Source organism: Nasonia vitripennis, chromosome 3, assembly GCF_009193385.2.
Source record: "Nasonia vitripennis strain AsymCx chromosome 3, Nvit_psr_1.1, whole genome shotgun sequence".
NCBI classification, from domain to species: domain Eukaryota; kingdom Metazoa; phylum Arthropoda; class Insecta; order Hymenoptera; family Pteromalidae; genus Nasonia; species Nasonia vitripennis.
In genome coordinates, this window is record NC_045759.1 from 10,067,115 (window position 1) to 10,084,645 (window position 17,531).

Below are 17,531 nucleotides of genomic sequence, written 5' to 3' on the forward strand. Positions count from 1 at the left end.
GCTGTCGCAAAAACGTTAGTCCGTCGCGTCCTGGCTTTGCTAGTGCTGGTAAAGCTGTGCTGCTTTCCGATCGGAGGGTGTTCCTGTACTAAATACGATCCGAGTCGTAGCGTCGGTCGACGAGAACTGAACCCCTGGTGCGATTTCGTGCGCACGCGCAGTCTTCCGGGTGTTTAAAACGATCAACTGATTTTCAAGGAAAGGGGATGGCCTCACCGCGCTTGTGTTTACGTGCGGGTTAAGAAAAATTTCAGGAGAAAATTCTTCGGGGATACGTCTCGTGCGATTTTAATGCAACGAGATACGTATATAGGCCAGGCTGCAGGGATTTGAAACTGCCTTATTGTGACATAATTTGTTACAGCAAACCGATTGTGCGATCATGTAAAGGATGATGAGCAGATGAAAGGGTATATGTTTTTCACTCGCATTTCCGTTCCTTATTGTTAGTTATTAACAATACATTGCAAAAAAACGCGATTTTAGTCTTTTTTTTGTTTATAACTTAAAAACTAAGGGAGCTATCAGTATGCCTCAATAAGGTGATTTGTAGAGAATAAAAATATCTACAAAATGAGAGATCGAACTTTTCAATCGGATAATTAGATTCTGAGATAATTAGGAAAAACCGAAAAATTAGCCGTTTTTTCGAAAATTCATAGCTCCGTCATTTTTTGAGCTAGAGCGCAAAAATATTTTGGAATAAGTAGGTATTACAATGTTCTTTATATGTGCAATATTTTAGTAAGATAGTTAGTTAGGTGCTGTCGGATAATTAGTTTGCTCAAAATCGCGATTCAAAGTTTGCGGTGCGTTTTTTTCCGGCAGGTCCGTATGCTGTACCATACGATCGATTGAAATTTCAAAAAAGGGTCGAAAAGTTGACATCGTGCACTACAAAACGTAGATTTCAGTTTTTCGATCAAGCGCCTGGAAACATGCGAAAAACCGTCCTAATGTTCGCGAAAATCGGCCGAGCGCGCGCTCGCAGTCGAGTGGAGGGGGGGGGGAGCAGCGCCGGAAAAGAGGCGTAAATATAGTGATAGGCCCGCACGTTACTTATCTTTGCATTAACATTTTTCAGCATCTACTGTAGCTATTTCAATGATCTTTTTTTGATTTTGGGGTAATGGAACTAAAGGAGTCACATACCTTTCGTAATGATTTTTTCTGAAAACAGATCAAAGAATCGGATTCCTCTGATTTCATTACCCCAAAATAAAAAAAAGATCATTCAAATAGCTACAGAAGATGCTGAAAAATGTTAATGCAAATATAAGTAACGTGCGCGCCGCGCGCGCCTATTACTTCACGGAAAAACTTTTGGTACACTGGGAGCTCTAAAAATTATACACATAATTTATTTGGAGTCCTCACGATGCCGATTTGACTCTACGCTATATTATTTTGGAAGCTCTGTACATCCGAGATTCACGGATGTACAGAGACTCCAACTTGGAACCCTGGGGCGCCCAATTCCCGAATGGAAGCCTTTCCCCCACCAAGCGAGCGTGTTTAGGCACGCGAAGAAAACGGTGGTGGGGGAAGCCTGCATCTCGACCCGTCTCGGCCTGCATGCCAGAATGGAGGCCCCAAAGGTCCAAAAGTGGAATCTCTTAGACTCCAAGAGTTTCGGACTACCCAGAGTGCCAAAAGTTTTTCCGTGTATACGCCTCTCCTCCAGCGCTGCCCCCCCCCCCCCCACTCGACTGCGAGCGCGCGCTCGGCCGATTTTCGCGAACTTTAGGACGGTTTTTCGCACGCTTCCAGACGCTTGATCGAAAAACTGAAATCTACGTTTTGTAGTGCACGATGTCAACTATTCGTTAACATCGTCAACTAGTCAGTTTTTTTTGAAATTTCAATTGGTCGTACGGTACAGCATACGGACCTACCGGAAAAAAAGCACCGTGAACTTTGAATCGCGATTTTGAGCAAACTAATTATCCGACAGCACCCAACTTTTGCACATATAAAGAACATTGTTATACCTACTTATTCCCAAAATTTTAGCGCTCCAGCTCAAAAAACGACGGAGCTATGAATTTTCGAAAAAACGGCTAATTTTTCGGTTTTTCCTCATTATCTCAGAATCTAATTATCCGATTGAAAAGTTCGATCTCTCATTTTGTAGATATTTTTATTCTCTACAAATCACCTTATTGAGGCATACTGATAGCTCCCTTAGTTTTTAAGTTATAAACAAAAAAAAGACTAAAATCGCGTTTTTTTACAATGTATTTTTAATAACTAACAATAAGGAACGGAAATGCGAGTGAAAAACATATATCCTTTCGTCTGCTCATCATCCTTTACATGATCGCATAATCGGTTTGCTGTAACAAATTATGTCATGTGAAAATGCTCGACAGCTTGGCCTAATATAGAAATCGCTGGGAATCGGGCTAATATACGCCGCGATGCGCCGAGCGTTATATGCTGAATTTGCTCGGCAGTAGTAAGTATACTTACGCACAATGTACATGCGGGATGCTGACATTGTCGCAGCCGGCCGATCGATGCACTTCGGTGCGTCCGGTGAAGCACGTGGCTTTCGCGCGCTATAGCAAGCGCTTGATGTTCGGAAATTTTTCAAACTATAATAAATTGACCCGAGCTGATTTTGTATGAAAATTCACTTAGAGCCGAATTATAAGCTGGCGAGGCTGGGACTTTTAGTTACGTAGGCTATGGTTGTTTAAACAGTATTTTTTTCAATTCTGCAACATTGCTCGAATGTAAAATTTAAGCTTGAAGCTATAGTTGAGGAAGTTGGGGTAGCAAATCCAATGTTCATTTGCGAAGTTACCGCTGTGTTTTAAGGGCCTTAATGAGAGCAAAAACAAAAATTGAAAAAAAAAAATAGGTGTCGAGTTAAAAAACTATATGAAACGTGAAAATTCTTACTTATGCACTGGGAAAATAGAGACGTTATTATAACTTCCTGCGCATATATATGAAAATATAATTGGCTAGAGTACAATATAACAACAATTATCGAATATCTATATAAGTTGCAATATAAAACATATGTCATAATAATAATCGACTTGAATATTTTCTTTAGAGCTACCAAAAGTATGCCAGATGTGAAATAATGTTTGAAATATCAATCAACTAAAAAAAAAGATTAATAAATTATAGGCATTATATTTTCTGACGAGTTGTTTGCCTAGTTTTCATTGCAAAAAATACGCAAAGGAAAGTGGCCATCGCTTAGCGGTCAGGATAGTAGCAGGACTCGTAAACATTCTACCAAGGTGGGTGTTAATTTTTTTCATGCTTTTTATTGAACTGACAGTAAATGATTGTATACAAAAAAACCGCTGCCAATTCATTGGCACATAGCTTCCTCCAACTAAATTTATAGTTCCAATAGATAATATTATTTAAATATACAATGTTAATGCTTTTTTAAATATTTTCAATCTGGATTATTTTGCTGAAGGAGCAATTAAAAAATAATACAAAATATTGTGGATCTGAATAAGTTGGAATCGAGTACAGGGCAACTACAAAAGAAAAGTTTTATTTATATTTCAATTGTATTATTAATATTTTACAATATGTCAATGTTTGTGATTAATATGTTGCGTCAAATATCTCTTACAAGGAAAGGTACCCAACCCGAACTCACCGATTTTGATGATTTTCATATATGTTGTAGAACATAAAAAAATAAGAGACACGTATTTTTTTTTATCGGCTAATTTTCACTTTTAAGGGGTAAATATCTCGGCTTAAAATTAATATTTTTCAATGAAACAAATTGGAGGTTATTTCTTACAAAAAGAGCAAGTATTTCATGGTGATTTGAAGAGTAAGGGTAGCATCCCCTATTTTTTAGGTGTTGAAAACATATATTTTTTGGCATAATTTTATAATAAAAATGTTTAAACCGACTAAAAAAAATTGGAAAAAATGTTTAAACATCCTTAATAACAAAATTTAGTTGACGTCTTTCGGTGTTTTCATAAATATTATCCCTAAGCTTTTATAAATTAGCATAATTTCAAAAGTAATTTCATAAATTATAAAGTATTTCATAAATTGCATAATTATATAATTTTATAAATTCAAAAAGTCCACACTTTTTTGCAAATGAAAAAACATAGGTTAATAAAATTAGTTTATCAAACTCTTTTGCGTTTTGTAATAAAATTTAATGTTGTCAAACTTGGGAGTTTTTCATTGTTACAATTATTTCGTAAGCCGAGAGTTTTTTAGATGAATTCTCGAAGTAATGATTATTGTATCTATAGTAAAATATTTATAGTCTGGAATTCCATAATAATACTATTTGCTACGATTTAATGAATTTATCAAAAAATCTAAATTTAATAATAAATATTATTCTAATTATTATTATTATTTTTCATTATCATTGCTATTATCAGTATTACTGTTATTATTGCTATTGCAATTATGCTTATTCTTCTTCTTCTTATTATTATTATTATATTACTATGATAATTTTTGTTATTGGAAAAAATACATAAAAGAATATTAATACTCGAACTTCATTTGCAATTAAAGAACACGTTGTTATTGAAAGGGAATTTTATATGCATTCATTAGTTTAATGAATGTTATCGTACATTCAATGATAATTCCACAGATAAATGTCTTTCACTCATAAAAGTTGTTGACAATATGTGCGAATCAGTATGTTCTTTTTTTAGATTGTTTTCATCGAGTGTTTACCTCAGCTGCCTGTGTTATTTTTCAGGCAGTGAGTGAGTTTTGTGGGTATTCTAGTTCGATGCCGGAAAGTACGAATAGTACGTCTTTTTGTTTGTCAGTGGTATCATACAGTTGTAGAAAATTTTCTTTAGTGATTTTATATAGATTTACATTATTCAATTTCAAAGTGAATAAAAGTTGAATAAAACCAAAAATAGAGTTTTCCGAACATCACAAAGTGGAACGAGAATTCTTCTCCAATGCATAAATTAATGATTTGATTCAATTTACATCGTGCATTACATGCAAAAACACAGCTTGTATAAATTTTACCGCTTGTTTTCATTTTAGATTGAAAAATAAAAATTAATCCGTTAAACGTTCTAAACTTATTATTAGCATACTTTCAAGCGTTAAACATACCAGATAGTGTCACGATTTATCACGAAACAGAGTTGGCCGAAAAAATAAAAGAAATTTTAATAGATGCAACACATGATTTCAACGATGTAGAAATGATTACTGATGACTCTTTGGATTTTCAAGAAGAGTATAAAGACCATAATGCGGAAATAATTGAAGATGAAGTGCAACATCATTTTCCTGATCCGGATATAGCACCAACAAATCAATGTACAGCAGATAATGAAGAACTAGATTTTGAATACAAAAAAAGAGCTGTAGAATTTTGGAGAAGTAGCAAAACGAAGCAAAATTTAAGTCTCAAAACAGTGCAAAACAGATTCAAAAAAGTATCATCTATTAGTCAGCTACGTCGTTGGGCTCATTCAATTAATAAATGTGGCACGTATAGAGAAAAAGTAGCACAAATTTGTCAGTATACCCTGGATAATTTTCAAGCAGCTCTCAACAGTGGTTCAATTATCCATGATGAAGATATAATTCGATGGGCCTTACAAGCTAAAAAAGAAATTGGTTTTGATGATATTAGATTCAAAGCTTCTAAACATTGGTTACTCAAATTTAAGCAAGCACACCGAATAGTTTCTAGGAAAATAAATAAGTTCATAACAAGAAAAACACTAGAAAGTAGTGCAGAACTTACGGCTAAAGCTGAAGCATTTGTCGATGACGTTAAATCGTGTATACCAAGGATTGGACTCGAAAATTTGTATAATACAGATCAGAGCGGATTTCAGCTAGAAATGCATTCTGGAAGAACATTAGCAGTAGAAGGAGAAAAGCAAGTGCAATGTCTGGTACAGTCAATTTCAGCAACAACGCATAGTTATACTATACAGCCACTAATATCAGCTACTGGACAACTGTTGTCACCGCTATTTCTTGTTTTAAAGGAACCAAGTGGCAAGTTTGGCCCTATTGTAGAACAAAACATATTTAGACCAGAAAACGTGTACGTGGAAGCATCCAAATTTGGAAAATTAACAACAAGTAAGGGAACTAATAACAATTTTTACATTGTAATATCGTTGATCAGTTAATTAGTAAGTCGTTTAATTGCAGATCACTTCAAAATCTGGTTGGAAAAAATATTTTATCCCTATGTAGGCCATCACTCAATACTATTACTTGATTCTTGGAGTGGTCATTGTGACAAAGTTATAGAAGAAACAATGCCACAAAATAAAATTATTAACATAAAAAAATTCCAACTGGAACCACAGGAAAAATACAACCACTTGATGTCTATGGATTCCGTATTTGGAAAAACTTTGTCCGAACATTTTCTGATAATGTAATGTTAATGGATCATGAAATGAATTTACATGTGAGAAATAATATAATTAAACTTCAATCATTGGTTCACAACCAACTGTCTTCACCGAGATATATAGATTTGTTTAAATATTCCTGGTATAAAAGCGGTTACGTCAATGAAAAACCAGATAAATTTGATAATCCTATAGATTTCAGTTTTGGAAAGTCTTGTGCAACACATTGTGAAATAGAAGGGTGCACAAACATTGCAATTGTACGATGTGGTTGGTGCAAAAAAGCATTGTGCTTTAAACACTTTTATGAGGACTACCATTATTGTAAAAACATCGTAAAATAATATATTTTATGCTCAATACAAAAAATGCACTATGGCAAAAGATAAAAGATTGTAGATTATTATTATACTCTAATATTATAAACAAAAATACATTATAAGTTGACTTTACAATAAAGGAATTTCAATAACATTCTGATAACAATTTCTACGGAAATTATAAAACTGCTTCACACACAGAATTTTCTTGTTTACAAATTTAGGAATTTGAGGTGGTTTGGTTAAAAAGCACAACCATTTAGCCTATTTGTTCTTTAGGGGTTTAGGGTTTAAGGCTCTTTAGTTCACATGTACAGGCTACAAAGATCACACATTTATAACAAGTTTTTATGAAAGTTAACATTTTTTTTCGACATTTTCGTCCACCACATTGGTTCCGCCATTTTGAATTTTCAAAATCTGATATCAGATTTGCAAAGAGCGATCTCGAAAACCCTTATATACAAACCTTCTACAAAATATTATGGATTGAAGTATACTTATAGTTATTTTGTGTTAGGGGTGGTTTACCCCCTAAAGGGTAGTATCTATGAAAAAATCGAAAAACTTAATTTGTTTATTATAGATGTTTACAAATTTTTTCCAATTTTTTTAGTCGTTTAAAACTTTTTTATTATATAAAATTTTTTTTCGATATTTCCGTCCGCCATATTGGATCCGCCATTTTGAATTTTCAAAATCTGATAACAGATTTGTAATCAGCTACCTCGAAAACCTCTATATACAAACTTTCTACGAAATATTATGTATTGAATTACATATTTACAGTTATTTTGTGTTAGGGGTGGTTTACCCCCTTAGGGGTAATATTTATGAAAACACCGAAAGACGTCAACTAAATTTTGTTATTAAGGATGTTTAAAGCACAGTGCTTTTTTGCACCAACCACATCGTACAATTGCAATGTTTGTGCACCCCTCTATTTCACAATGTGTTGCACAAGACTTACAAAATAAACTTAGAATAACAAAATTTAGTTGACGTCTTTCGGTGTTTTCATAAATATTACCCCTAAGGGGGTAAACCACCCCTAACACAAAATAACTGTAAATATGTAATTCAATACATAATATTTCGTAGAAAGTTTGTATATAGAGGTTTTCGAGGTAGCTGATTACAAATCTGTTATCAGATTTTGAAAATTCAAAATGGCGGATCCAATATGGCGGACGGAAATATCGAAAAAAAATTTTATATAATAAAAAAGTTTTAAACGACTAAAAAAATTGGAAAAAATTTGTAAACATCTATAATAAACAAATTAAGTTTTTCGATTTTTTCATAGATACTACCCTTTAGGGGGTAAACCACCCCTAACACAAAATAACTATAAGTATACTTCAATCCATAATATTTTGTAGAAGGTTTGTATATAAGGGTTTTCGAGATCGCTCTTTGCAAATCTGATATCAGATTTTGAAAATTCAAAATGGCGGAACCAATGTGGTGGACGAAAATGTCGAAAAAAAATGTTAACTTTCATAAAAACTTGTTATAAATGTGTGATCTTTGTAGCCTGTACATGTGAACTAAAGAGCCTTAAACCCTAAACCCCTAAAGAACAAATAGGCTAAATGGTTGTGCTTTTTAACCAAACCACCTCAAATTCCTAAATTTGTAAACAAGAAAATTCTGTGTGTGAAGCAGTTTTATAATTTCCGTAGAAATTGTTATCAGAATGTTATTGAAATTCCTTTATTGTAAAGTCAACTTATAATGTATTTTTGTTTATAATATTAGAGTATAATAATAATCTACAATCTTTTATCTTTTGCCATAGTGCATTTTTTGTATTGAGCATAAAATATATTATTTTACGATGTTTTTACAATAATGGTAGTCCTCATAAAAGTGTTTAAAGCACAATGCTTTTTTGCACCAACCACATCGTACAATTGCAATGTTTGTGCACCCTTCTATTTCACAATGTGTTGCACAAGACTTTCCAAAACTGAAATCTATAGGATTATCAAATTTATCTGGTTTTTCATTGACGTAACCGCTTTTATACCAGGAATATTTAAACAAATCTATATATCTCGGTGAAGACAGTTGGTTGTGAACCAATGATTGAAGTTTAATTATATTATTTCTCACATGTAAATTCATTTCATGATCCATTAACATTACATTATCAGAAAATGTTCGGACAAAGTTTTTCCAAATACGGAATCCATAGACATCAAGTGGTTGTATTTTTCCTGTGGTTCCAGTTGGAATTTTTTTATGTTAATAATTTTATTTTGTGGCATTGTTTCTTCTATAACTTTGTCACAATGACCACTCCAAGAATCAAGTAATAGTATTGAGTGATGGCCTACATAGGGATAAAATATTTTTTCCAACCAGATTTTGAAGTGATCTGCAATTAAACGACTTACTAATTAACTGATCAACGATATTACAATGTAAAAATTGTTATTAGTTCCCTTACTTGTTGTTAATTTTCCAAATTTGGATGCTTCCACGTACACGTTTTCTGGTCTAAATATGTTTTGTTCTACAATAGGGCCAAACTTGCCACTTGGTTCCTTTAAAACAAGAAATAGCGGTGACAACAGTTGTCCAGTAGCTGATATTAGTGGCTGTATAGTATAACTATGCGTTGTTGCTGAAATTGACTGTACCAGACATTGCACTTGCTTTTCTCCTTCTACTGCTAATGTTCTTCCAGAATGCATTTCTAGCTGAAATCCGCTCTGATCTGTATTATACAAATTTTCGAGTCCAATCCTTGGTATACACGATTTAACGTCATCGATAAATGCTTCAGCTTTAGCCGTAAGTTCTGCACTACTTTCTAGTGTTTTTCTTGTTATGAACTTATTTATTTTCCTAGAAACTATTCGGTGTGCTTGCTTAAATTTGAGTAACCAATGTTTAGAAGCTTTGAATCTAATATCATCAAAACCAATTTCTTTTTTAGCTTGTAAGGCCCATCGAATTATATCTTCATCATGGATAATTGAACCACTGTTGAGAGCTGCTTGAAAATTATCCAGGGTATACTGACAAATTTGTGCTACTTTTTCTCTATACGTGCCACCTTTATTAATTGAATGAGCCCAACGACGTAGCTGACTAATAGATGATACTTTTTTGAATCTGTTTTGCACTGTTTTGAGACTTAAATTTTGCTTCGTTTTGCTACTTCTCCAAAATTCTACAGCTCTTTTTTTGTATTCAAAATCTAGTTCTTCATTATCTGCTGTACATTGATTTGTTGGTGCTATATCCGGATCAGGAAAATGATGTTGCACTTCATCTTCAATTATTTCCGCATTATGGTCTTTATACTCTTCTTGAAAATCCAAAGAGTCATCAGTAATCATTTCTACATCGTTGAAATCATGTGTTGCATCTATTAAAATTTCTTTTATTTTTTCGGCCAACTCTGTTTCGTGATAAATCGTGACACTATCTGGTATGTTTAACGCTTGAAAGTATGCTAATAATAAGTTTAGAACGTTTAACGGATTAATTTTTATTTTTCAATCTAAAATGAAAACAAGCGGTAAAATTTATACAAGCTGTGTTTTTGCATGTAATGCACGATGTAAATTGAATCAAATCATTAATTTATGCATTGGAGAAGAATTCTCGTTCCACTTTGTGATGTTCGGAAAACTCTATTTTTGGTTTTATTCAACTTTTATTCACTTTGAAATTGAATAATGTAAATCTATATAAAATCACTAAAGAAAATTTTCTACAACTGTATGATACCACTGACAAACAAAAAGACGTACTATTCGTACTTTCCGGCATCGAACTAGAATACCCACAAAACTCACTCACTGCCTAAAAAATAACACAGGCAGCTGAGGTAAACACTCGATGAAAACAATCTAAAAAAAGAACATACTGATTCGCACATATTGTCAACAACTTTTATGAGTGAAAGACATTTATCTGTGGAATTATCATTGAATGTACGATAACATTCATTAAACTAATGAATGCATATAAAATTCCCTTTCAATAACAAAGTGTTCTTTAATTGCAAATGAAGTTCGAGTATTAATATTCTTTTATGTATTTTTACCAATAACAAAAATTATCATAGTAATATAATAATAATAATAATAAGAAGAAGAATAAGCATAATTGCAATAGCAATAATAACAGTAATACTGATAATAGCAATGATAATGAAAAATAATAATAATAATTAGAATAATATTTATTATTAAATTTAGATTTTTTGATAAATTCATTAAATCGTAGCAAATAGTATTATTATGGAATTCCAGACTGTAAATATTTTACTATAGATACAATAATCATTACTTCGAGAATTCATCTAAAAAACTTTCGGCTTACGAAATAATTGTAACAATGAAAAACTCCCAAGTTTGACAACATTAAATTTTATTACAAAACGCAAAAGAGTTTGATAAACTAATTTTATTAACCTATGTTTTTTCATTTGCAAAAAAGTGTGGACTTTTTGAATTTATAAAATTATATAATTATGCAATTTATGAAATACTTTATAATTTATGAAATTACTTTTGAAATTATGCTAATTTATAAAAGCAGAAAAATAAATAATCTTTGATTGAAACATAAAACGAGACGTTATTTGTTACATACAAAATGATAGAATAAAATATCGGTAATATGTCTATACTCGTGTCTACGGTAAAGCATAGGCCTTCGGCTTGTCTGGAGGTTAGGGGTTTGGAGTCGTTTGGTTAAAAAGCACAACCATTTAGCCTATTTGTTCTTTAGGGGTTTAGGGTTTAAGGCTCTTTAGTTCACATGTACAGGCTACAAAGATCACACATTTGTAAACAAGTTTTTTTGAAAGTTAACATTTTTTTTCGACATTTTCGTCCACCACATTGGTTCCGCCATTTTGAATTTTCAAAATCTGATATCAGATTTGCAAAGAGCGATCTCGAAAACCCTTATATACAAACCTTCTACAAAATATTATGGATTGAAGTATACTTATAGTTATTTTGTGTTAGGGGTGGTTTACCCCCTAAAGGGTAGTATCTATGAAAAAATCGAAAAACTTAATTTGTTTATTATAGATGTTTACAAATTTTTTCCAATTTTTTTAGTCGTTTAAAACTTTTTTATTATATAAAATTTTTTTTCGATATTTCCGTCCGCCATATTGGATCCGCCATTTTGAATTTTCAAAATCTGATAACAGATTTGTAATCAGCTACCTCGAAAACCTCTATATACAAACTTTCTACGAAATATTATGTATTGAATTACATATTTACAGTTATTTTGTGTTAGGGGTGGTTTACCCCCTTAGGGGTAATATTTATGAAAACACCGAAAGACGTCAACTAAATTTTGTTATTAAGGATGTTTAAAGCACAGTGCTTTTTTGCACCAACCACATCGTACAATTGCAATGTTTGTGCACCCCTCTATTTCACAATGTGTTGCACAAGACTTACAAAATAAACTTAGAATAACAAAATTTAGTTGACGTCTTTCGGTGTTTTCATAAATATTACCCCTAAGGGGGTAAACCACCCCTAACACAAAATAACTGTAAATATGTAATTCAATACATAATATTTCGTACGGCTAAAGCTGAAGCATTTATCGATGACGTTAAATCGTGTATACCAAGGATTGGACTCGAAAATTTGTATAATACAGATCAGAGCGGATTTCAGCTAGAAATGCATTCTGGAAGAACATTAGCAGTAGAAGGAGAAAAGCAAGTGCAATGTCTGGTACAGTCAATTTCAGCAACAACGCATAGTTATACTATACAGCCACTAATATCAGCTACTGGACAACTGTTGTCACCGCTATTTCTTGTTTTAAAGGAACCAAGTGGCAAGTTTGGCCCTATTGTAGAACAAAACATATTTAGACCAGAAAACGTGTACGTGGAAGCATCCAAATTTGGAAAATTAACAACAAGTAAGGGAACTAATAACAATTTTTACATTGTAATATCGTTGATCAGTTAATTAGTAAGTCGTTTAATTGCAGATCACTTCAAAATCTGGTTGGAAAAAATATTTTATCCCTATGTAGGCCATCACTCAATACTATTACTTGATTCTTGGAGTGGTCATTGTGACAAAGTTATAGAAGAAACAATGCCACAAAATAAAATTATTAACATAAAAAAATTCCAACTGGAACCACAGGAAAAATACAACCACTTGATGTCTATGGATTCCGTATTTGGAAAAACTTTGTCCGAACATTTTCTGATAATGTAATGTTAATGGATCATGAAATGAATTTACATGTGAGAAATAATATAATTAAACTTCAATCATTGGTTCACAACCAACTGTCTTCACCGAGATATATAGATTTGTTTAAATATTCCTGGTATAAAAGCGGTTACGTCAATGAAAAACCAGATAAATTTGATAATCCTATAGATTTCAGTTTTGGAAAGTCTTGTGCAACACATTGTGAAATAGAAGGGTGCACAAACATTGCAATTGTACGATGTGGTTGGTGCAAAAAAGCATTGTGCTTTAAACACTTTTATGAGGACTACCATTATTGTAAAAACATCGTAAAATAATATATTTTATGCTCAATACAAAAAATGCACTATGGCAAAAGATAAAAGATTGTAGATTATTATTATACTCTAATATTATAAACAAAAATACATTATAAGTTGACTTTACAATAAAGGAATTTCAATAACATTCTGATAACAATTTCTACGGAAATTATAAAACTGCTTCACACACAGAATTTTCTTGTTTACAAATTTAGGAATTTGAGGTGGTTTGGTTAAAAAGCACAACCATTTAGCCTATTTGTTCTTTAGGGGTTTAGGGTTTAAGGCTCTTTAGTTCACATGTACAGGCTACAAAGATCACACATTTGTAAACAAGTTTTTTTGAAAGTTAACATTTTTTTTCGACATTTTCGTCCACCACATTGGTTCCGCCATTTTGAATTTTCAAAATCTGATATCAGATTTGCAAAGAGCGATCTCGAAAACCCTTATATACAAACCTTCTACAAAATATTATGGATTGAAGTATACTTATAGTTATTTTGTGTTAGGGGTGGTTTACCCCCTAAAGGGTAGTATCTATGAAAAAATCGAAAAACTTAATTTGTTTATTATAGATGTTTACAAATTTTTTCCAATTTTTTTAGTCGTTTAAAACTTTTTTATTATATAAAATTTTTTTTCGATATTTCCGTCCGCCATATTGGATCCGCCATTTTGAATTTTCAAAATCTGATAACAGATTTGTAATCAGCTACCTCGAAAACCTCTATATACAAACTTTCTACGAAATATTATGTATTGAATTACATATTTACAGTTATTTTGTGTTAGGGGTGGTTTACCCCCTTAGGGGTAATATTTATGAAAACACCGAAAGACGTCAACTAAATTTTGTTATTAAGGATGTTTAAAGCACAGTGCTTTTTTGCACCAACCACATCGTACAATTGCAATGTTTGTGCACCCCTCTATTTCACAATGTGTTGCACAAGACTTACAAAATAAACTTAGAATAACAAAATTTAGTTGACGTCTTTCGGTGTTTTCATAAATATTACCCCTAAGGGGGTAAACCACCCCTAACACAAAATAACTGTAAATATGTAATTCAATACATAATATTTCGTACGGCTAAAGCTGAAGCATTTATCGATGACGTTAAATCGTGTATACCAAGGATTGGACTCGAAAATTTGTATAATACAGATCAGAGCGGATTTCAGCTAGAAATGCATTCTGGAAGAACATTAGCAGTAGAAGGAGAAAAGCAAGTGCAATGTCTGGTACAGTCAATTTCAGCAACAACGCATAGTTATACTATACAGCCACTAATATCAGCTACTGGACAACTGTTGTCACCGCTATTTCTTGTTTTAAAGGAACCAAGTGGCAAGTTTGGCCCTATTGTAGAACAAAACATATTTAGACCAGAAAACGTGTACGTGGAAGCATCCAAATTTGGAAAATTAACAACAAGTAAGGGAACTAATAACAATTTTTACATTGTAATATCGTTGATCAGTTAATTAGTAAGTCGTTTAATTGCAGATCACTTCAAAATCTGGTTGGAAAAAATATTTTATCCCTATGTAGGCCATCACTCAATACTATTACTTGATTCTTGGAGTGGTCATTGTGACAAAGTTATAGAAGAAACAATGCCACAAAATAAAATTATTAACATAAAAAAATTCCAACTGGAACCACAGGAAAAATACAACCACTTGATGTCTATGGATTCCGTATTTGGAAAAACTTTGTCCGAACATTTTCTGATAATGTAATGTTAATGGATCATGAAATGAATTTACATGTGAGAAATAATATAATTAAACTTCAATCATTGGTTCACAACCAACTGTCTTCACCGAGATATATAGATTTGTTTAAATATTCCTGGTATAAAAGCGGTTACGTCAATGAAAAACCAGATAAATTTGATAATCCTATAGATTTCAGTTTTGGAAAGTCTTGTGCAACACATTGTGAAATAGAAGGGTGCACAAACATTGCAATTGTACGATGTGGTTGGTGCAAAAAAGCATTGTGCTTTAAACACTTTTATGAGGACTACCATTATTGTAAAAACATCGTAAAATAATATATTTTATGCTCAATACAAAAAATGCACTATGGCAAAAGATAAAAGATTGTAGATTATTATTATACTCTAATATTATAAACAAAAATACATTATAAGTTGACTTTACAATAAAGGAATTTCAATAACATTCTGATAACAATTTCTACGGAAATTATAAAACTGCTTCACACACAGAATTTTCTTGTTTACAAATTTAGGAATTTGAGGTGGTTTGGTTAAAAAGCACAACCATTTAGCCTATTTGTTCTTTAGGGGTTTAGGGTTTAAGGCTCTTCAGTTCACATGTACAGGCTACAAAGATCACACATTTATAACAAGTTTTTATGAAAGTTAACATTTTTTTTCGACATTTTCGTCCACCACATTGGTTCCGCCATTTTGAATTTTCAAAATCTGATATCAGATTTGCAAAGAGCGATCTCGAAAACCCTTATATACAAACCTTCTACAAAATATTATGGATTGAAGTATACTTATAGTTATTTTGTGTTAGGGGTGGTTTACCCCCTAAAGGGTAGTATCTATGAAAAAATCGAAAAACTTAATTTGTTTATTATAGATGTTTACAAATTTTTTCCAATTTTTTTAGTCGTTTAAAACTTTTTTATTATATAAAATTTTTTTTCGATATTTCCGTCCGCCATATTGGATCCGCCATTTTGAATTTTCAAAATCTGATAACAGATTTGTAATCAGCTACCTCGAAAACCTCTATATACAAACTTTCTACGAAATATTATGTATTGAATTACATATTTACAGTTATTTTGTGTTAGGGGTGGTTTACCCCCTTAGGGATAATATTTATGAAAACACCGAAAGACGTCAACTAAATTTTGTTATTAAGGATGTTTAAACATTTTTTCCAATTTTTTTTAGTCGGTTTAAACATTTTTATTATAAAATTATGCCAAAAAATATATGTTTTCAACCCCTAAAAAATAGGGGATGCTACCCTTACTCTTCAAATCACCATGAAATACTTGCTCTTTTTGTAAGAAATAACCTTCAATTTGTTTCATTGAAAAATATTAATTTTAAGTCGAGATATTTAAAAAAAACGCTTTTTGGGGGTTAACTTTAGGGGAGGTTTTTACCCCTTAAAAGTGAAAATTAGCCGATAAAAAAAATACGTGTCTCTTATTTTTTTATGTTCTACAACATATATGAAAATCATCAAAATCGGTGAGTTCGGGTTGGGTACCTTTCCTTGTAAGTGCAGTCTTTTCAATCTCGATATTCAACAAGCGTTGCTGTAAATCGGCGTTTTCTATTTTTAACCGTTTGTTCTCATCTCCTAGCGCGCAGTCGTGGTCCTTGGCACATGGTGCGTGATGTGATTTTTTGTCCTTCACAGTTAGCTGCAGTTGCATTTGTTTTCTTAATTTAAGGAGTGAGGCCCCCCGTGTTTAATATCTCGCACCAGTCGTTGCCAGTTTTCGTGTTCCCCTTGCTCATTCTCGTCTTGCAGCTCGCTCTTGTTGCTTACAACACAGTCGTTAACTAAGGGCCCCTCTGCATTTTCCTGTCTACTCTAAAAACACAAATGAATGTCCAATTAAAATGAGATTACAAATTAAGCCATATAGCCACGAAATAAGTCAAGAGGAATTAATCCAAGTTTTTTGTGATTTTAAATTATTTTTTTAAACGCGCATTTACCTCGGAAAAATTGAAATGAATAATTTACCGGATAATTTACCGTGTCGAACACAACTTCGTTCTGAATCGCCTCCGGATTGTCCAAATCTTCTTCCGTGGTGTTCTCTAGCGGTTCCTCGAGCTTTTCTTTCTCTCCTGATGACTCGGATGACACCTTTTCTAAGTCATTCAGACTCTTATCGTAAACACATTCGTCGTGCTCTAAGAGCACAAAATCGTCGATATTTAACGCTTCAGCCATTATGTTTAGCTTTGTTATAATATTTACTTCCGCAAGAACAAAATTAACCACTATTTTCCTGTGTAGCGACGCGACGCTTTATATTTTTATATTTTGAATAAGACGATTTCCGTTTGCGTTCTAGAAATATAACCGATCACGTTTGAAAAATCGTACTTGACTCAACAGAACACGACACTCCGAGTTGAAGCACGAGACTGGACCGAATGACTGGAGACTTTCGGCGCAGTTGATTTGCCGTAACAGCGGCGACGAAAGCGCCGTACGTTTGGCGTAGCCCGTGTCCCGAAAATGAACTAATCCTACTCATATTGCACGCGCTCTCTCC

At 32.7% G+C, this 17,531-nt stretch overlaps 1 protein-coding gene across 2 annotated transcripts; it reads right to left on the reverse strand.

Annotated features, from left to right (window-relative positions):
- Positions 1-16,476: 16,476 nt before the first annotated feature.
- LOC116416778 lies at positions 16,477-17,485 on the reverse strand. Of its 2 annotated transcripts, none has more exons than XM_031926378.2 (2): positions 17,003-17,485; positions 16,477-16,834 (listed from the first exon to the last, which is right to left on the reverse strand). In XM_031926378.2, the coding sequence occupies exons 1-2, from the start codon at positions 17,201-17,203 to the stop codon at positions 16,682-16,684; spliced, it is 354 nt and encodes a 117-aa protein (XP_031782238.1). In that variant the 5' UTR covers positions 17,204-17,485; the 3' UTR covers positions 16,477-16,681. The 2 variants fall into 2 exon arrangements, with proteins under 2 accessions (XP_031782238.1, XP_031782237.1); XM_031926377.2 differs by having other exon boundaries at positions 16,991-17,426.
- Positions 17,486-17,531: the final 46 nt, after the last annotated feature.